Source organism: Garra rufa, chromosome 1, assembly GCF_049309525.1.
Source record: "Garra rufa chromosome 1, GarRuf1.0, whole genome shotgun sequence".
Lineage (NCBI taxonomy): Eukaryota > Metazoa > Chordata > Actinopteri > Cypriniformes > Cyprinidae > Garra > Garra rufa.
The window spans coordinates 13103599-13125536 of record NC_133361.1 but is presented as its reverse complement, the minus strand read 5'-3'; the positions used below and the strand labels follow the sequence as shown (position 1 = coordinate 13125536).

Genomic DNA, 21938 nt, shown 5'->3' with positions numbered 1-21938 from the left:
TGTAGGCAGGGCTGTTTTAATTCTGATGACTTCTCTGTGCATTAGATAAACTGATATTTGTATTTATTATTATTTATTTATTTATTTATTGTAAATAACTATTTTCATTCTACAGAGATTTGTAATAAGTTTGAGATTGTCACAAGGAGAGTCAGAGACGTGCGGATCCAATTGCAGCATTTATTGAGAAATGTCGACAGGCCAGAATAATCACCAGAAAACAGGAACAACGTAGGTAATCCGGGAAACAGTTCGATAGACAGGCAATGGTCGCAATGGCAGGTAGCAGGAATCGTCAACGGGGTACACAGTCCAGAGTCATACACAGAGAATACAACACAGAGATAAACGCTTAGAATTACAACCATAGGAACAATAAGACCTCCCAAGGAAGTGTGTGTGTCTGTGGCTTAAATGCATGTGGGTAAATGTGAAACAGGTGTGTGCAGCAATCAGTTCAGTGGGAAACAAGGAGCAGCTGTGTGCAGTGATTGGTGCAGTGGCTTATGGGGATTGAAGTCCAGAATGTGTGTGCAAGAGTTCATGATGAGATAGACCAGATACGTGACAGAGCCCCTCCCCAAGGAGCGGCTTCCAGATGCTCTAACCACATAATACAACCTGGAGGGTGGTGGAGCGGAGGCGGAACAGGGGGAGGGATGGAGGGCCAGGTCCATGTAGGGGTACTGGAACCACGAACTGAGGCGGAGCCGACGGAGGGAGAAGCCATGGCGGAGGAAGGGTTGGCTCCTGCATGGGGCCGACCGACGGAGGTGGAGCCGGTGGAGCCCGAGGCGGAACCGGAGAGTCGATGGTCCTAGGTGACACCGAGGATCCGGAGGGCCAAGGCGGAGCCCAAGGCTCTGGCGACCCCGGCGGAGATGGAGGTCCGGAGGTACGCAGCGGAGCCGGAGTGACAGAGGATCGAGGCTGTGCCCACGGGAGGGAGGAGGTCCACAGAGCCGGCAGGACGGAGTGACGAGGCACAGCCGGAGGAGTAGAGTCCAGAGGCGAAGGTGGGGCGACGACTGACCGGGGCGGAGCCGGAGAGACGATGGAGCCCGGAGGAGCTGGTGGGCCGACGGCCGACAACGGAGACGAGGGAGCACAGAGCCGGGGTGGAGCCGCAGGGTCGGAGGGCCGAGGTGGAGTCCAGGACTCTGAGACTGGAGGTGATGGTGAGGGATCCCTCAGTCTGGACACCGATGGAGACTGGCAGTCCCACGGCAAGTCCTCTGCACCGAAGGTGGGATGTGGGTGAGCAGAGGGACTGTCAGGAGACAGAGGTGGCGGGACTGGAGCAGCAGGGAGGGTGGGTGGGAACAGTCCATGCATGAGCTCCGTGACCAGAACCGGGCAGACAGGAATCTCAGGACGACTGGATGGAACCAGCGGAGTCTCTGGAAGGCTGGGCGGAACCAGCGGAGGCTCTGGAAGGCTGGGCGGAACCAGCGGAGTCTCTGGAAGGCAGGGCTGAACCAGCGGAGGCTCTGGAAGGCAGGGCTGAACCAGCGGAGGCTCTGGAAGGCAGGGCTGAACCAGCGGAGGCTCTGGAATGCTGGGCGGAACCAGCGGAGTCTCTGGAAGGCTGGGCGGAACCAGCGGAGTCTCTGGAAGGCTGGGCGGAACCAGCGGAGTCTCTGGAAGGCTGGGCGGAACCAGCGGAGTCTCTGGAAGGCTGGGCAGAACCAGCGGAGTCTCTGGAAGGCTGGGTGGAACCAGCGGAGTCTCTGGAAGGCTGGGCTGAACCAGCGGAGTCTCTGGAAGGCTGGGTGGAACCAGCGGAGTCTCTGGAAGGCTGGGCTGAACCAGCGGAGTCTCTGGAAGGCTGTCTTGAGGAGCGGGCTCTGGACGACGCTCTTGTGAAGCGGGCTCTGGACGACGCTCTTGTGAAGCGGGCTCTGGAGAACTGGACGACCTCAGCGGAGATTCAGGAGGGCTGGGCTTCTCCAGCGGAGACTCGGGAAGAGCAGGCTCTGAGCGAGCGGTCACTGGAGGGCGCTCTGGCGGCGCAGTCACTGGAGGGCGCTCTGGCGGCACATCTTGTGAACAGGCTCTACCTCACCCACAGTAAACGGAGATTCACAAAACAGCAAAACAAAGTCTATATACTGTGTGAGGGTCCAACTGGGGTCTTCCTCAGGTAAGTTCAAGCTGATCTCAGTGTCCAATCCGCTCCAAAAACATTCCTTGAGCAAAGTTTCATCGCAAGGTGCCAGGTAACTAAAAGCAATGAATTTCTCCACATAATCCTCGATGGGGCGGCCATCTTGAAAAATGGAGCAGAGCAAACTTACTGGATTGGACAGTCCTCCTGATAGATCCATTCTTGGGTGGTCGTTCTGCTGACGAATAAAGCTGCTGTATCCTTGTATCGGCGAAGTCTTCTGTCACAAGGAGAGTCAGAGACGTGCGGATCCAATTGCAGCATTTATTGAGAAATGTCGACAGGCCAGAATAATCACCAGAAAACAGGAACAACGTAGGTAATCCGGGAAACAGTTCGATAGACAGGCAATGGTCGCAATGGCAGGTAGCAGGAATCGTCAACGGGGTACACAGTCCAGAGTCATACACAGAGAATCCAACACAGAGATAAACGCTTAGAATTACGACCATAGGAACAATAAGACCTCACAAGGAAGTGTGTGTGTCTGTGGCTTAAATGCATGTGGGTAAATGTGAAACAGGTGTGTGCAGCAATCAGTTCAGTGGGAAACAAGGAGCAGCTGTGTGCAGTGATTGGTGCAGTGGCTTATGGGGATTGAAGTCCAGAATGTGTGTGCAAGAGTTCATGATGAGATAGACCAGATACGTGACAGAGATTGTGTAGACATTTAGCCTATTTAATTTTTTTCTTTTTAAAAACTGAATCTCAAAAGAAATGTATTTAATTATTCAGAAATGTATTTTTATCAGTAATGTTATGGAAACTTATGTGTCTTTTAAAAATCATGTTTAAAATATCAACTGATTCCTTTGCTTATCACTCAAGAATATATATATATATATATTTTCTTTTTTTTTTTTTATATATGTACAAAATATTTAATAACAGTAACAGGAATAAACATTGGGTAACATGAATGTGTGGCCGTAAACAGGTTTGACTACACTTGTGAGCTGTTAATTTCCTCACTAATAGTGAGACCTGTTAAACACTGCTTAGTGAGCCAGACCTCACACAGTTTCTAGTCCAGGCCCTTGTCATTTCTAGGCTGGACTACTGCTATGCTCTTCTGGCTAGACTTTCATCATGCACAAATGATTCAGAATGCATCGGCACAACTGTTCTTCAACGAGCCTAATAGCCCAGGTCACACCTCGCTTTATCTCCCTGCACTGACTGAGTGTGTGAGTGAATGAGTGAGTGAGTGTGTCCCAGCACTGGGGGTGCACAAGTTAGTGCACTCTCAGGACTAGGTTGTGTCAGGAATGACATCCGGAATAAAACATGTGCCAAAGTGGCGGTGCGGATCACTCCACTGCGGCGACCACTGATTGATTTACTTTACATGTAAGGAATCTACAATATATTAAAGTTTCAGTTTTTAAAATAAGTTACACACAAAAAACTAACTTTTTCATGGTATTCTAATTTTTGGTGCTGCACCTGAAATAGCCACATGATTTGCGGGTAATTACTGCTGTTCAAAACCGTTGTTTTGTCAAAATGTAGGGAAACAGACCAATTTAGAAATTCACTTAGATTAACATGGATGTAGCCAAATATTTACATTAATAAATCAATTCACCAGAGGACACTATTACGGTTAGACAGTCCTGTTCGCTTTTACATGAGTAATGGGGCTGAGCATTTTTATATCTTATAGTTGTTTTAATTGCAATTATTTATTTATTATTTTTATTTTGTTTTTATTGTTCACATGTTTTCCAGTGATATGATGACAGTTTCAAATCTAGATTATAGAGATTGAACAACAGTGTGACTTAAAGACTATAGGGACTTTGCTTATCAGACAGCTTCATCAGTAATGAAACAAAAACTCTTTGTAAAAAGACTTACATCACAGTGATTGATGTGTTTAACATTAAATCTGTGTATCTGTTCATCTACTTTAGAAAATATGTTTCCAAATCTGTCCATTGTGTTATTCGGAAGCTCTTCGTCAGTCCAGTTTGGACATGAAAACATTCTGCTTGGAGAAAAACAGACACATACTGAAAACGCTGAAGTGCCCAGGATTGATTTTTTACAGAAGAAGATATCAGAACACCACATCTCTGTGTTCAACATGATTGACTTACATGAGGCTGAGCTTTACCTGGACTGTGTGGATCATCACATTGGACAGCTAGTGAATGATAATGAAATCCACGTCTTCATTTTTGTTGTGCGGCTGGGCCAGTTAACCAATGATGATAAGATTTTTGAATGGCTTCAGAGACTGTTTGGTGACAAAGTTCTTCAGTTTGTAATGATTCTATTTACCTATGAGAGAGAAGAAGAATGTAACAGTATAAAAGATGATCTGAAGAAAAACCCTAATCTGCAGCAGCTGCTGGAGAAATGTGGAGGGAGATATCAGACCTGCAACAAAATGATGAACAACCAATCAGAGATGAGAGACCTGATGAAGAAGATTGAGCATCTGTTTAATGAGAACAAACAGCAGTGCTACACTGGAGAGAAGTTCAACACTGAATCGATAAGGATAAAAGAGCTGGAAAGCAGTGAACATCAGTGTGGTAAGAATGTATTTATTTGTCCTCTGTTGTCTATTTAAGATGATGTTATATGTTTCTTATATATTACAGATTTTAACAGAGATGAGTTTTTTTTTTTTTTTTTTAGGTCACTCATCAGAAATAGAATCAAATGCAAAATGTAACTTAATTTTACTGGGGGGAAAACAAACTGGAAAGAGTGCATCAGGAAACACAGTACTGGGACAAGAAGTTTTCATGTCAAAGAAAAGCTCCAAATCAGTCACTAGAGATGTAGCTGTGAAATCTGGGAGTGTTGATGGGTTTCCAGTCACTGTTTATGACACACCTGGGTTCTGTGACCCAGAGCTGAGAGAAGAAGAGATTCAGCAGAAACTTAAAAAGATTATCCAGCAATGTGAATCTGGTCCCTGTGCATTTTTGCTGGTTATCAAAGCTGATAAAGAAGCTGATGAAGAAGAGATAAAAGCTGTGGAGAAGATTGAGAAGCTGCTAGGAAAAAAATGCTTGGATAAAACCTGGATTCTCTTCACCAGAGGAGACAAACTACAAAAGGAAAACATGACCATAAATGAATTTATCAATAAGACTGAAGCACTGAAGAAACTTGTTCAGAAATATGATCAGAGATACCATGTGTTCAACAACAAGATAAAAGGACATAGTGACCAAGCTCGATTACTGCTGGGAAAAATTCTCCAGAGATCTTTTGGAGTAAAGGGTGAGTCTTTAATGGTGCTTTGCTAAGTCTATTGTGATACAAATTATGTAATTATGTATTTCATTTTATGCACTATACTAATTTAAGCTATCCGGAAAAAAGATTGTTTCAGAATGGTTAATTAATCGATAGATAGATAGATAGATAGATAGATAGATAGATAGATAGATAGATAGATAGATAGATATATAGATAGATAGATAGATAGATAGATAGATAGATAGATAGATAGATAGATAGATAGATAGATAGATAGATAGATAGATAGATAGATAGATAGATAGATAGATTGGTTGGTTGGTTGGTTGATTGGTTGATTGGTTGATTGATTAACAACTGTTTTCTCTTTTTATAATTCATCAGATGGAGGAGGAGTCAGACGGATTCAAATCAGTCCAAACACTTCTAATGAACTAGATGATCCTGTCTTAAGTCAGTCATCCAGAAGGATTGTTCTTCTGGGTAAAAGTGGTGTTGGGAAAAGTGCAGCTGGAAACACAATACTGGGAAAGGAAGAGTTTGGATCTGAGATGAACATGAATTCAGTAACCGGTGGATGTTTAGATGTCCAGGCCACTGTTTCAGGCAAATCAGTGTGTGTCGTTGATACTCCTGGATTCTTTGACACACAGATGAAAAGTGAAGAGTTAATGACAGAGATAGGGAGAAGTGTTTATTTATCCAGTCCCGGACCTCATGCTTTTCTCATTGTGTTCAGAGTAATTGACAGATTCACTGAACACGAGCAGCAGATTCCTCAGCAGATTGAGACGTTGTTTGGTGCAGAGGCGTTAAAATACTCCATCATTCTCTTCACTTATGGAGATCTGCTGAAAGGAAAAAATGTAGAGAACCTCGCTAAGAAGAACTGTCAATTAAGACATCTACTTGAACAGTGTGGAGGCAGATTTCACGTCTTCAACAATGAAAATCAGAACAGCGGAGAGCAGGTGAATGATCTACTGCAGAAGATTGACACAATGATCGAGCAGAATGGAGGAGGATATTACAGTAATCAGATGTTTCAAGATGCTCAGAGTTTCAGACGAAAGGAAGAAGAGAGAAGAGAGAGAGAGCAAGAGGAGAGAAGACAACAAGAGGGGGAACAAGGAGAAGATGAGACTGAGAGAATGTTAAAGGAGGAAGATGAAAGACAAAGTGAAAACCCTGAATTTGAACAATTTTTATCCAAGTATCAGCACACTTTGCGTTTATCAGCGTTTGCACTTGGTGGACACATGATTGCTGGTGAATTTGTCGGTGTGTGTATTGGTGGGGCGGTTGGTGCAGCTTGTGGGTTTATTGGTGGCCCTGCTGGTCTAGCTGTTGGTGTATTTGTCGGTGGAGCTGTTGGTGGAGCTGTTGGTGCAGCTGTTGGTGCAGTTGTTAGTAAAGTTAGGCATAAAGTGTGACAAATTCTCATAGCCCACAGATTTAGGGGACACAAAACCCAGTTCATGTAAAGACTCTACATGCTTCAGCCAAATACCTTTGAATGTAAACATTCCCATTATCCAGAATTCCTTGTGAAAGCCTTGCGTATAGTTGTTGCCTTGATCAGAAAAATCACCTTGCTCGATAAATGATTATATTTATGCATTTAGAGTTAGAATACTTTTTAAAATTCTGAATAAAATACTTGATTATGGGAAAATAGGGTGAAACATTTTTTAAACTTCATTCATTTGTTGTGGTACTATGTACCTCATGAAATCATTCATAGTTTGTTTACTTAAAGTGTGCCCTAAATTGGCAAACCACTGCAAAAAAAATGCTTTTCTTCCTTAGATTTCTTTGTCTTTTTTCCAGCCAAAATATCTAAAAATTCGGAAATTAGGAAGGGTTTTCTAGACAAGTAAAAATCATTGTCTTGTTTTCAGGAAAGCAAATGGTCAGATTTAAGTGTGTTTTTGCTTGAAACAAGGGCAATAATCTGCCAGTGGGGTACGAAAAATAATCTTGTTTTCAGTTTGAAATAAGATTTTTTTTTCTTACCCCTTTGGCAGATTATTTTGCTTGTTCTAAGCAAAAACTCACTCAATTTTAACTTTTTTTTTTCTGAAAATAATAATCTCTACTCATCTACAAAATCCTTCTTGATTTAGGAATTTTTAGATATTTTGGCTGGAATCAAGACAACTAAACATAGTAAGAAAAGCATTTTTTGCAGTGAAGTAATTTAGAACAACTTTAGATAATAAACATGAACAGATAAACAGTGCTGGTTATTTCTTTGTCAGTTTATATAAATAATAGAATCTAGACTTTTTGTGACAAATACACTTTCTGAAGTATCAATTAACTGTCAAAAATGTTACAGAAGATTGTCTGCTCATGGTTTATTCTACTGTTGATTAGCGGTTTCCTTTTCTAGCATCATATCCTAAACAGAGAGTGTAATATTTTATACACACACTTGTATATACATTCTTTGACCTTTAAAATTGCTGACAAATGTAAAAGATCTACAAGATAAATAAAATGTTACTTTAGTTGAAACGCCAATCGCTCTTTTAAAGTACTCTGGCACATTTCTGCTGTGTTTAGAGATCAAAGAACAATTGAATGCCATCAACTGCTTGTCAAATGTTTATAAATAGCTACTACTTTTTTGATGTATATATAACTGACAATGACGTTGAACAGTGTAAGAATGTAACAAAATTCTGCTGAATAATGAAAAAAAAAACCTTCAAATGAATTCTAAAATAATAATAAAAATTAATAAAAAACAGAACACAAAATCAGTCGCCAGTTCTGTTTTGTTTTTGTTTGATTTTTCCTTCATGGTGAAGGATATGTAGAAAGGAAGGCAGCAGGAGGCAAGACAAAGTTGGAAAGCTGAGTGTGTCCTTTTAGCATCAGCTGTTGGGCTAAGACTGATGAATGTGTTTATCTAATGGAATAAATTCGAGACTTTTATGTGTTTGTCCGTTTTGTATTTGTTTTGCAGCCTATAACAGTGTAATTGTGCAAGGTTATTTGCCTAAAGTGAGAAAAACACACGTCCTTCTTTTTCTACTACTTCAAACATTTGTTTTAGGATTATGAACTTGTCTGACAAGTTTTTTTTTTTTTTTTTTTTCAGTAAATCTTTAAGCTTCTGTGATCTTCAAGCTTCTATTATCTTACTCCAGAAATCAGTGTGTTTTTTGTTAAGACTTTCTTAAGAGCTAATCTGAACAGGTTTTAGCTAGCCTTCTTTTACCTTTAGTCTTTTGGTCCCTCAGATGTTTTCGCTGACTTGTACATGTATGGACAGTCTTAAAAAATGAGATGACAAGAGGAGTTTATGCAACCTTCAGAAAAGATTCATTACAATGCAGATGATCTGCATTAAGTATAACGAGACTTTATTTTCAGGCTTGTCAACTTTGTGTACTGAGACACACGACACTCTTGTCTTTTGTTAGAATTCAGCTTGAAAAATTACAACTTTTTGCCTGCTTTCACTTTCAGTTTTGAGCCATGTGTCGCTGTTTCTCCGGTAGGAGGCGCTGTGACTCCAGGTGGCTTACAAAGGAAAGGCTTATGATTGTTGTCATATAACATAACATTAAACGTTAACAGTGTTGTTAAACGTTCAAGAGTGTTTTAAAACATCCACCTAAAGCTGATCTGTTTGTGTATTGTTTAGTTGATCTGTAATAATTTGAAGTGGATCGAAAGAATTCAGCAAAGTTGCCCTAAGACAAGAAGAGGTATTGTTTTGGTTTTAGGACAACTTTGATAAAAGGTTTTGATCTACTTAAAATGTTGACTACTGTACATCTCTATAGCCCTGGTTTGCTGAAGCCTGATGTGTGTGCGCATGCGCGCAAGTGCCCTCTTTCAGTTGTTTTCTCATCCACAACCTCAACGGGAATTCACCTTTTCAGACTAAGTCTCGTAAAGCAGCGTGTTCGTGTTTATAGTATTTCGTTTTCAGATGCGAAGTGTTTAATCAGAAAATGAACTCAGATGTCGGATTTATAGCGCAAGTTCTTGGATCTGTGTTTTTGTTTGCTTCTGATGTTTACTGACGGACTTGCGAAATGATTTGATCTAATCAAAAGTTTACCTTTTTACCGGAGCAACTGGACCACGAAAACAGAAACGCTTCTGAACTGGTTTGAGTTCTGATATAGTTGTTTATGCGTTCATAAGTGAGAAAGTTTTTTGCAGCTGTCTGAAAGCAACGGAACTGGGAAATCAACCCGAAACCGAAGAACAGTGACATTCATTCGGTGTCCCGTTATATTCTGTTCCCGATCTGTGAAGAGCGCTTCCTCGTTTAAATGATGCATTGACCAGAGTGACTTAATTTAACAGGACTAAGTGTTTTTATTCGGTCATGTGTTCACTGAAAGCTCTTCAGGACTGGTGTCGAGATGCTTGTGAAGGTTACTCTGATGTTATCTTCACAGACATGAGCTCCTCGTTCAAAGATGGACTGGCTTTCTGTGCGATCATCCACAAACACAGACCCGATCTACTGTAAGAATCAACTCTTGAGTTTTGAAAAATAATAACATGATTTTCTAAGAGAGAAAGTATTATAAAAGTAAACACTGTATTATTTTGGGTCATGCACATGTTTACCATGGGATTCTATGATAATCTTTAAGTATGTGATGTTTTTTTTTTTTTTTTTTTTTTTTTTTACTGTACACAGAATTGTTTTTGAAAAGGTAAATGTTTTATTTAAATGTAGACATTATTAGTGTTTTCTGGTCTGGTCTTCAACCTCGTTTTTTTTCTCATATGTATCTTCAGCTTTCTGTTTGCTTCTCTTGGCAGAGATTTCCACTCACTGTCCAAACACAACGTCTACGAGAACATGCGTCTGGTGAGTTTCTGTTTTTAGTTTTTGTTGTTAAAGCGGTTAAACCATCACGTGAGATGGAGGAGCCTCTTCAGAAAAAGACTCAAAGAGCTGCGTTTGTCCTTAGAAATGACAGTAAGCCATCTCAGATCTCAGGGTTTTGCTCCAGGAGAAGCTTGCTGTGGTTACTGTACCCATAATGTTCTTCATCTCATGTCCTTTCCTCTTCATTAGGCATTTGACGTTGCAGAACGTGAGTTAGGAATTCCTGCTCTTTTAGATCCGGATGAGCTGGTGTCTGTGAAGGAGCCGGATCTACTGTCCATCATCACTTACGTCTCTCAGCTGCACTATGTCTTCAGAGGAAACTCTCACGGTATTTGATCATGAGACCATCGACTATTAACGATCTCACATGTTCATCATGATTGACTAGAGCTGAAATTTGCCATTTTATTGATTTATAATCTAATTTTCATCAGTCAGTCAGAAGATTCCTGTGAACAATGAATCCAGCAGCACCAAAACACAAGAACAGACACACACTCGGGTATCTATTTGTTTGTCTTCCTGATTGTCTTTCTTTCTGTCTATCCAACTGTCTGTCCTTCAGTATGTGCACCTGTCTGTCCATCTGTCCACTCATCTGCCTGTCTGTCCATCTGTATGTCTCTCCATCCATCCGTCCATTCATCGGTTTTGTCTACCTGTCCGTCTTTCTGTTGGTCTGTCTGTCCGACTGTCTTCCTGTCTGTCTGTTCGCCTATCTGTCTGTCTGTCTGTCTGTCTGTCTGTCTGTCTGTCCACTTGTCTGTCTGTCTGTCTCTTTACCCAAAGACCATCTGTCTGCCTGTCCACCTATCCATCTGTCTGTCTGTTCATCTGTATGTCTGTCATTCTGCTGTCTATGCAAATCTGTTTATCTATCTGTCTGTCCACCTGTCTGCCAGTTTGTCTATCTTTCTGTCTGCCCATCTATCCACTTGTCTGCCTGCCTGTCTGTCTGATTGTCTATCTGTATTTCTATCCACCTGTCTTCCTGCCTGTCTGTCCATCCAGCTGTCTGTTTATCTGTCTGTCCACCTATCTTCCTGTCTGTATTTGCATATGTCTGTCTGTCTATTTTTCTATCTGTCCATCTATCCACCTGTCTTCCTGCCTGTCTGTCTTTCCAGCTGTCTGTCTATCTGTATGTGCATATGTCTGGCTGTCTGTCTGTTTGTCTATCTGTCTATTTGTCCATCCATCCACGTTTACTTGCCTGTCTATCTGTCAATCATCTGTTTGTCTGTCTGTCCATCCGACTGTTTGTCTGTCTGTCCACCCGTTCGTCTGTCTGTCTGTCTGTCTATCTTTCTGTCCATCTCTTCGCGCGTCATCTGTCTCCTCTGCCTGATAATTCATGCTCTCTTTCTCTCAGTTCTCATCAGATGTGGTCAGATCGTCAGATAAGCAAGTCTGCAGTGTCTGTCACACACATGTTCATCTCATTCAGAGGGTTTTGGTGAAGGGATGCCTGTATCACCGCTCCTGCTTCAGGTAAAACACACACTGTTACAAACATGCAAACACCGAACACACACACACTCTAAATACACACTCTATGTCTCTCACACATTTGTTTCACTGTATTATTAAACATATTGCATTGACTTCCAAGACTTCTATTGTTATTATGTCAGGTTAATGATATTATATGGCCTAACCCAACCACTAAACATTACCATGGCAGAATCCTTTAACTAGTGAGGACCAGTCAAATGTCTCTAGTCATTTTCGTGATATTGCAGCGTAGCTATTTGCACTGTAAATGGCAATAGAGGCTATTTACATTAAGTGCAAATAGCAATAGATGCTATTTACACTAAATGAAAATAGCATGTTTTCTTAGTGATAGATGCTATTTACATTAAGTGCAAAAAGCAATAGATTATATTTACACTGTTAAAATAGCAGGATTTTCTGTTATTTATACTACTTATTCTGAATTATCTGCACCTCAGTATTATAGTATTATAAATATATAAAAAGAGTATGCAGTAATAACATATTGAGTGTAAATTATCATTTTAATTCAAATTATTAAATGGATACCACATTATTGGGACAATAAAGCCCTTTCTACACCTACCATAACCCTACCCTACTTTTCAAAATTTCTATTATTTAAATTTAAAATAAGTGTCTTTCTGATGTGATATGAGATTTGACAAAGGAAAGGGAGTAGGGAACAGGTCAATTGCTTCAAAAAGACTGTGACATGCACTTTACCATCTACACTGCTGGACCTGTTATTTGACAATTGTCTTTAGAAGTGTTGACTCAATCACATGTTGGTGGGTGGAGTTAATGTAAATAGCCTCTGCTAACAGGGCGAGCTGTTTGCACTCAGTGTAAATAGACACTCCATTTCAGCATATAAGTGAGGACATCTGACCCTCACAGGTATAAATAAACCTGTACACATTCCTACAAACTCTGTCTCACACTCTCACACTGTCCTGATCGTCTCCCGGTGTGTTTTAGATGCAATCGCTGTCGTCGCTCTCTGCTGCCGATCTCTTTCAAAGTGGACAGTGAGACGGGTTCACTGCAGTGCAGTTATCCCTGCAAACCTGCTCCTGAACACAACCAGCCTGCAGATCAACACTCGCAGAACGACACCAGTGAGATGGACGGAGACAGAATTGAGACAGACGAAGACAAAATGAATTATTTACGTCTCTCCACCTCATCAGAGACTGCCATACAGGAATCTCCCAAACCTGCTCCCAGAAAAAGGGTGGAGCCTCAGGAACCTCCTTGCCCCACCCCCAGATCACCAGACCATCTCCCTACCAACGGTTAGAATCTTCATCTCTGTGTTACACTATTGTTACAGTGTAAACATCATAAAACAGACAGTTCCAGCTCTACATTCTGACTGGATGAGCCAAGAAACTTATTCATTTCCAGTAGCTGTTTTTTTATAGTCAATAATTAATGCATTTATTTTATTTAAACAGCCAAAAGCTTTTTTGTTCAATCCCATTCACTATCTTCCCAGCATGCACAGGCCATTGAATAATATAATATAATAATTAATAATGTCATAGTGATTGAGATTGCCAGTTTTACATTTACAACACTGTTGTCAATAATTTTGTTCTCACGTTTACTATCAAAGGCAATTTGCTTAGTTTTGTTCATAGCAGAGTTATTTCTATAACTATGATATAACGGTTTTATACAGTATATTTAATTTTACATATAGTATGTTATTATTACAGTAATTATTTGCCTTTGATGTTTTTGATTCAGTAATGAAGTACAAACTACTGATTTTATTTGTATCAGCTGAAATGCATCTTTCATTGTGTCTCGTGTCGTGTTTTTCTCGTTCTAGTCTCAGTCTCGTCTAAGAGCACTGTCCGTAAGGAACATCCCTGGATGAAGCTGGTTGATCCAGGTCCCTGGTTTCGCCTTCCTCCGGCTCCAGCTCCTTCCGCTCATTCACACCGTCAGCCCATGACCTTTAACCCCTTCCTGGAGGATGAGGAGAAGGGGTCCAAGAATGAAGAGGTACTAAATGTAAGTAGTTTCTGAAGGACTGACACAAACCAACAGGTTTATGCAACCAGTGCTGGTTCTTGACTAGATGAAGCTGGTTTATATTTAGTCTCCTCTAGTTTAGACGAGTCATGTGGTCTCCAGGCTGAAAATAAAGTTGCTGGTTATAGCATGTTAGCAGAGACTGTCAGTATCAGGTTTACCTTAATAAAACTCTAGTTCAAACTATCAGCTCTAAACAATAAAAGAGTGTCTCAAATGTGTCTTTCAAGGTTAGATCTGAGTCCCAAATTCAGACCAAGAACCAAGATCTTCACTTTCATGAACTGAAATAGAGAACATGATGCAGCTTTAATTTCCATTTCAGAGTCATGTGATTTTTCGCGAATGTTCAACTTGTGGTTAAAGCTGTTATCACTTCTGTCTAGTTAATGTGTGTGAGCATCAGTCAGTCAAAGAACCAGACAAACAAACATCACAGTTTGTGGTTGTGGGTTGTTCTTTTTCTCTTTGCAGTCTCACAGGATATTGCTTGTGCATGTGTGTGTCTTAACATCAGACTGTTTTTCTCTTTGTCAAGAAAAAACATTTCAGTTGCGAAACCTCCGCTGCACACAAACCCCAAACCTCATCTTCAGTTCCCAGCATGCACCAGGCTGCAGCTCCTGTTTATGGTTTCCCACTCATCAAGAGGAAGGTGAGACACAAACTGTCCTTGTGCTGCTGGAGTGAACAATATTTCACATTAAAGATGAAGTTTACTTCCAGAACAAAATTTACACATAATTTACTCATCCCTTGTTCATGTCTTTCTTTCTTCAGTCGTAAAGATTTTTTTTTAAGAAAACATTTCACGATTTGTCTTTATATAGTCGACTTCTATGGTGCCCACGAGTTCGAACTTCCAAAATGCAGTTTTAATGCAGCTTCATCTGCGATCCCAGCCAAGGAAGAAGGGTCTTATCTAGCAAAACTTATTTTCTAAAATTGACAATTTATATTCTTTTTAACCTCAAATGCTTGTCTTGTCTAGCTCTGCGTGAACTCGGTTCAATACAGTTTTCAACAGGGTAGGTTGGGAAACTCACTTCTCATTTTCTCCTCCAACTTCAAAATCATCCTTCATTGCTGCAGAAGTACAGACACAGTGTTTACAAAGTGAATGTAAAAAAAAGAGGATCAAACACCCTTTACAAATAAGGTAAAATGTAAAAGCGATGTAGGGTGATTTTGAACTTAGAGAAGAAAAAAAGAGTTTTTCGACATACCCTATCTGTATTGAACCGGAATACACAGAGTACACACAGAGCTAGACAAGACTAGCATTTGAGGTTAAAAAGAAAATAACCAATAGTTTTAAAAAAAAATAATCAATCGTTTCACTAGATAAGACCCTTCTTCCTCAGCTGGGATTGTAGAGCCCTTTGAAGATGCATTTAAACTGCATTTCGGAAGTTCAAACTCACGGGCGCCATAGAAGTCCACTTTATGGAGAGAAATCCTGAAATGTTTTCTTCAAAAAACATAATTTCTTTACGACTGAAGAAAGAAAGATTTTTGTTCTAGAAATGAACTTCTCCTTTAATGATAAGAGAGCTTCACTTACAGTACAAGACAATCTGAGAAAAAAGTACTTGATTTTTGTTATTATTATTATTATTATACTATTTAAATTCCTCATTTATTTTAGATTTCAGTTAACATGCATCTGTTTCCCTGTATAATCATATTTAAAAACATTCATAAAAATGTTGTAAAAAAAGCGTTGTAATGAACCATTTGCAGCAACTCTAGCAGTTTAATTCAGTTTTTTTAGATGTAAAACTAATATGAAATGTGTCTAAACAGTTAATGAGTTTGATATTAACACATATAATAAAGCTCAGGATCACAAACACAACATTACCTTTTGCCCCATGAGTCTTGGTATTGAGTCCGCTTCTCTCATTCAGCATCAGATGTTTGAGTGTCTGTTCCTCTTCGACTAAAGGATGATTGATAGATTGGTTGATAGATTGGTTGGTTGACTGATTGATTGATTGTGTGCTCAGGTGATTTCAGACACACGTGTGTCAGAGAAGCAGGTGTGTGAGGAGCAGAAGAAGCTGGAGGAGCGTCTGATGGAGCTGGAGAGGAGAGGAGTGCAGCTGGAGAATGAGATGAGGAGACGCAGCGATGGTGAGAAAACCCGAACACAGACAGACAAACATAGCACTACACAGCACTAACATCCACTACAGAGGATGAAGAGTAACTTAGAAAAGGAATTCATGATATTTATGGCATATAAACTTAAATCAAAGGTGTAGTTTGTGTAGTTATGGTGTGTGTGTGTGTGTGTGTGTGTGTGTGTGTGTGTGTGTGTGTGTGTGTGTGTGTGTGTGTGTGTGTTTGTTTCAGAGAATCTTCTAGTCGACTGGTTCCTTCTGATTCATGAGAAGAACATGTTAGTGCGCAGAGACACGGAGCTGGTGTATATGTGAGTAACACCAGGGGCGGACTGGGACAAAATTTCAGGCACGGAAATCTCACACTCATCCAGGCCGTCCCATACACCCACACCACATGTTGAAACCACAGGACAGTTTTGTCTCTCTGCTCCACCTGGGCTCTTCCACTCTTTTCTGGAGTCTTGCATCCTTTTGGCGGACGCTTGTATGCGCTAGTCAAAATGCGTTTCCTGTCAAGACTAACTGATACATTATTTATTTATTGTTTTATTATTGAATGGCAAATTCTGGAATAACCACTTGTATATTTGGCAGGCAACAAAAACAACAACAACAATAATAATAATAATAATAATAATAATAAACGAGGGCAGCAGGCCAAATTAGTTGCCAGGCCACCGGGAATTCTGAGTAACACACACACACACACACACACTAACAAACTCTCTCACATAGATGCACACCATGTTGTGCAGAATAATGTGTGTAAAATGTATTGTGTTTGTTTTCAGGGTGAAGCAGCAGCGTCTGGAGGATCAACAGGCTGATGTGGAGTTTGAGATCAGAAGCCTCTTCAACAAACCAGGTGACCAGAAATGCAATAAATCACATTTATACATGTCAACGTGTTTGTGTTGGTGTGGTTTACTATTGATTAGTGGGAAGTCTGCTTTGAAGGAGGAGTTCACTTCCAGAACAAAAATTTTACAGATAATTTACTCACCCCCTTGTCATCCAAGATGTTCATGACTTTCTTTCTTAAGTCATAAAGAAATTGTTTTTTGAGGAAATCATTTCAGGAATTTTCTCCATATAGTGGACTTCTATGGTGCCCCCGAGTTTGAACTTCCAAAATGCAGTTTAAATGCAGCTTCAAAGGGCTCTAAATGATCCCAGCTGAGGAATAAGAGTTTTCTAAAAAAAAAAAAAATACAATTTATATACTTTTTAACATTAAATGCTCATCTTGTCTAGCTCTGCGTGAACTCTGTGTATTCCAGTTCAAGACATTTAGGGTGCGTCAAAAAACTCCCCCCAACTTCAAAACTTCCCCTCCAACTTCAAAATCCTCTTACATCTCTGCAGAAGTACCGACCGAAGTGTTTACAAAGTGAACATGCAAAGAAGATCAAACGCCCTTTACAAAAAAGGTAAAACAGCAATGTAGGGTGATTATGAAGTTGGAGAATAAATTAAGATGGGAGTTTTTCGACATACCCTAACTGTCTTGAACCGGATTACACAGAGTACATGCAGAGCTAGACAAGACAAGCATTTAAGGTTAAAAAGTATATATATTTTCTTTTTTTTCTTTTTTTTTTAATAACTGATCATTTGCTAGATAAGATCCTTTTTCCTCGGCTGTGATCATTTGGAGCCCTTTGAAGCTGCATTTTGAAAGTTCAAACTCGGGGGCACCATAGAAGTCCATTATATGGAGAGAAATCCTGAAATGTTTTCCTCAAAAAATATAATTTCTTTATGACTGAAGAAAGAAAGACATGAACATCTTGAATGACAAGGGGTGAGTAAATTATCAAGATGTTCATGTCTGTCTTTCTTCATTTGTAAAAAAAAAAAAAAAAAAAAAAAAAAATGTTTTTTGAGGAAAACATTTCAGGATTTCTCTCCATATAGTGGACTTCTATGGTGCCCCTGAGTTTGATCTTCCAAAATGCAGTTCAAATGCAGCTTTAAAGGGCTCTAAACTATCCCAGCTGAGGAATAAGTGTCTTATCTAGCGAAGCAATCGGTTATTTTCTAAAAAAAAAAAAAAAAAAAATTACAATTTATATACTTTTTAACTTTTAAATGCTTGTCTTGTCTAGCTCTGTGTGTATTCTGGTTCATTACAGTTAGGGTCCAATCACCAATCTCAGTTTCTTTTTTCTAATTTTTCTACATCGCTGCAGAAGTACCAACCCAGTGTTTACAAAGTGAACATGCAAAGAAGATCAAACACCTGTAACAAAAAAAGTAAAACAGCGATGTAGGATGATTTTAAAGTTAAAGAAGAAAATGAGACAGGGTTTTTTTTTACTTACCCTAACCGGCATGAACCAGAAAACACAGAGCTAGACAAGATGAGCGTTTGAGATTAAAAAGTATATAAATTGTACATTTTTGTAGAAAATAACTGATTGTTTCACTAAATAAGACCATTCTTCCTCAGATGGGATTGTTTAGAGCCCTTTAAAGCTGAATTTAAACTGCATTTTGGAAGTTCAAACTCATGGGCACAATAGAAGTCTATTATATGGGGAAAATCCTGAAATGTTTTCCTCAAAAAACATAATTTCTTTACAACTAAAGAAAGAAAGAAAGACATGAACATTTTGAATGACATAAGGGTGAGTAATTGATCCGTAATTTTTTGTTCTGGAAGTGAACTTCTGCTTTAACCTCACATGAACTGATCTGAGTACTGTATGCTGTAATAGTTTGTAGTTGATTGTGAATGTGTTTGTGATTCTCAGAGCAGGACTGGAGCTCTGATGACAGGCATCAGGAAGATCAGCTGATGTCTCGCCTGCTGTCAATCATCCAGCAGAGGAATGACATCATCAGCAGCCTGGATCAGGACAGGCAGAGGTCAGAGGTCACATGAGCAGCAGTCTGAGATCATATGATAATCATGTGTTACTGACGAATGTATTATTGTTCATCTTTAGGGAGGTGGAGGAGGACGCAATGCTGACCACCGTGATTCAGAGGATGGGTGAGAGATGCTCCTCTTTCTCTCTCATTGTCCTGTAGTTTTACTGTTTTAACACTCTCAATCTCTCTCTAGAGTTCCTGACACAGACGGACAAACGCAGCAGGTCTAAACGCCTTCAGATGTTCAAGAAATCTAACCATAAGACCGAAAACAACAGAAGCAGAAAGAAGAAAAACAGCTGAAGAACAGAAAGAGATTGTTTATTAAATGTACAATAATGGAAAACACCCATCAGGACAAACTGAACTGTCTATTTAAAAGTAAATAAGTGAGTAGCATGAACACCTTTTATCAGTTTTTTATCATTTCTATCTTCGTTTTTCTTCATTTTTATACACTTATTTATTTGTGAATAATTTTTTAATTTATTTATTTTTTACTAGGATGTCTTGACCATTAGTTATTGCACGCTTACCATCCAAACCACAATCTCACCATCTCCAGCCCTCCAAATAAGCACCATCTCTTCCTGTTGTCCCTATTAGTGGGGAAAATATGCTTGTCACAGCTTAGAAATCAATTGAACAAACTGCTTAGTATTTGATTCACTATTTCGAAGCGCTGGTGACACCTGCTGGACAAAATGGTGTAAATGCAAGGAAAAATAAATCTAGAAATCATTAAATAGCATTAAACGTTTCTGTAAAATTGTCCGTGTTTTGTATGTTTTTAGGCAGGGTTTGACACTCTCATTTGTTTTATACACACATTCGTATTAAAATATATCGGTTAATAATGAACCTGCTTTTATAAAACTGAACCAAGACATGTTAAAAACATTAAACACTCATGGGTTCACTTGCTCAATGTCATTCTCGAATTTTTAAATGTTTTCAGACTACGTGATGTAATAAAGCCTCATTCGCTAAAGTCACGTGACTTGTCGAGTTTGATTGCAAGCTCTAAACCAGTGGTTTTCAATCCTGGTCCTGGGGACCCACTGCTCTGCACATTTTGTATGTATCCCTTATCTGACACACTCAGTCAAGTACATGGATCTCTCTCCTAATGAGCTGATGATCTGTATCAGGTGTGCTAAATAAGAGAGACACACAAAATGTGCAGAGCAGTGGGTCCCCAGGACCAGGATTGAAAACCACTGCTCTAAACCACTGATTCGAAACAAAATAAGTGTATAACAATATAATATAACAATATAAAACATTTACATCCTTTAATTGGTTTCAAGCTTTGAGCTGCCATTCAGTAGTTTCTGTAAGTGTTGCATGTCTGCTTATTATAAGCAATGTTATGCTTGTTTTGTCTCTCTTTTTTTTTATAAATTTGGGAAGTTGTGGTTCTTTAGGGCTTGTTTTCTAAATTACTCTGTGTATTTGGGTTAGTGTCCATATCACAAATTATGTATGACTGCTTTCAATCTGCTCCAGACAGCCTGTGCAGACATGTCAGGATTTGTTTTCATTGTAGCCTTTATTTTCCAGATAAAATTTTCATTTAAACAGGAAACTGCAATGTGCACGTCTCCCACTGACAAAATCTGTAATTCTGATCTACGTTTCTGTATAAAACAAGTTTGATAGTTTTCTTATCAAAAAAGCCTCTCTAGGGACCCAAAATATTATATGCCATACTCTCTGTGTGCAGTGCATATTTTTGGCTAGAATCACATTTATGTTAATTGAAATTCAAGATACATCAAGATTCAGGTTTAACTTTAATTTGAATAAAACTAAAAAATCTAATCATGTTTTTATTATGTTTTATTGTGTTAGCTGTATTTTTTAGTTATTTTTACCCTATATCAAAAATAGCCAAAGTGCAGTTTGATTGAGATTAATGGGAAAGCACAATGAAAAAACATAATTTTGAAAATTGTTAAAAACTTTTTTGCAAAGAACTTTTCAGGACGAATAAAGGTTTATTTTATATATACTGTGCATTATTACTTCAAGTAAATATGTTAGGTGAAAGGGTATAAGAGATAACAAAAAAATTGGTAATTTCTGAAATACATGTGAATAAGAAATTATGTGAAGTTCTGCATTTTGATGTGTTTGACAGACAAAAGCCTTCCAAAGACATAGTAACTGAGTAATAATTAAAATAAAATAAATTTGTTTATCGGTACTCAATACAATTTTGAAATGTTGAGAAAACACTCAAACTTAAATCTGAAATGATTTTTGTAAATCCAGTGGTCGAATGCAGTGTATAGCCACCTGACTAATGACTTTCTGTGAAGGTCCACAAAACTGGAATAAATCAAAGACCTTCAAACAAAGATGTGCAAGTAACTAAATAACTAAAGCAATATGCTGTCATGAGTTTGGGCTGTTTTCCCTGTGTTCCTGTTTCTGTTCCTTATATTCCTTATAAGGTTATTTTCCTGTTCCTGTATTAATTAGCCCCACACCTGTTTCTGTTCTCCCTGATTACCTTCCCTGTGTTTATAAGCCTGGTGTTTTCGTCAGTTCCCTTGTCTTGTGTTAATGTTGGTGTTTTATTGTTACCCCTATACGTGTCTGTTCGATTAAAAAAGTCTTTATTTTTGATTACATTTTCTTCTGGTTCTTCATCTTCTTCCAAACCCGTGATACATGCGGGTAGATTTTTGCTTTTATTTACCCTTCAGGCACATGAACAAACTTGCCTGTGGCAGCGGCACTTTCTGTCTTAGACACTGGAGGAGATTTTGGGTTTTCTGAGTCTGTGGTCATCATGTGGTAGGCCTACATCCCCAAAGTACAAGCTAAACAAACAGCACATAGTTAAAGGTATTCAGGATTTGCATAAAAGATACTAGTGTTTGTGTGATACTGTGCATGAACTGTTGTCTCGCATGCCTTGCGCTTTGGGAGAAACATTACACTAATTGATGTGGGTGGAAATTTCTATAAATAAGAATGTGTCAGTATAAAACAAACAATTCATGTTTGTGGTTTTGTCGTCCTCTGTTGAATGAATCTGACAGACAGAGACATCACATCTGCAGATCACTACAGAGGATCTTAATCCATTCCTCAGCTCCTCCATCAGCCTTCAAAG

At 39.3% G+C, this 21938-nt stretch overlaps 2 protein-coding genes across 2 annotated transcripts; both read left to right on the top strand.

Annotated features, from left to right (window-relative positions):
* The first annotated feature begins 4256 nt into the window (after window positions 1-4256).
* LOC141285043 (GTPase IMAP family member 8-like) lies at window positions 4257-6822 on the top strand. Its single transcript, XM_073818115.1, has 3 exons — window positions 4257-4710; window positions 4817-5410; window positions 5774-6822. Exons 1-3 carry the CDS (start codon window positions 4257-4259, stop codon window positions 6820-6822), a joined length of 2097 nt encoding a protein of 698 aa, XP_073674216.1.
* Window positions 6823-9743: 2921 nt separating this feature from the next.
* LOC141284942 (MICAL-like protein 1) lies at window positions 9744-19628 on the top strand. The gene is made up of 15 exons (XM_073818008.1): window positions 9744-9886; window positions 10190-10238; window positions 10449-10590; window positions 10697-10764; window positions 11635-11753; window positions 12741-13057; window positions 13606-13775; window positions 14344-14460; window positions 15815-15941; window positions 16164-16242; window positions 16726-16799; window positions 18691-18805; window positions 18886-18932; window positions 19005-19200; window positions 19316-19628. The coding sequence occupies exons 1-14, from the start codon at window positions 9744-9746 to the stop codon at window positions 19112-19114; spliced, it is 1677 nt and encodes a 558-aa protein (XP_073674109.1). The 3' UTR covers window positions 19115-19200; window positions 19316-19628.
* The last annotated feature ends 2310 nt before the right edge of the window (window positions 19629-21938 follow it).

Excerpts from the sequence above, each read along its gene's own strand:
- LOC141284942 (XM_073818008.1), top strand. The coding sequence starts at position 9,744 with ATGTGTTCACTGAAAGCTCTTCAGGACTGGTGTCGAGATGCTTGTGAA. Across the intron at positions 9,887-10,189 it reads AAACACAGACCCGATCTACT|AGATTTCCACTCACTGTCCA; the intron begins GTAAGAATCAAC and ends TTCTCTTGGCAG. Across the intron at positions 18,806-18,885 it reads CTGGATCAGGACAGGCAGAG|GGAGGTGGAGGAGGACGCAA; the intron begins GTCAGAGGTCAC and ends GTTCATCTTTAG.
- LOC141285043 (XM_073818115.1), top strand. The coding sequence starts at position 4,257 with ATGATTGACTTACATGAGGCTGAGCTTTACCTGGACTGTGTGGATCAT. Across the intron at positions 4,711-4,816 it reads AAGCAGTGAACATCAGTGTG|GTCACTCATCAGAAATAGAA; the intron begins GTAAGAATGTAT and ends TTTTTTTTTTAG. Across the intron at positions 5,411-5,773 it reads GAGATCTTTTGGAGTAAAGG|ATGGAGGAGGAGTCAGACGG; the intron begins GTGAGTCTTTAA and ends ATAATTCATCAG.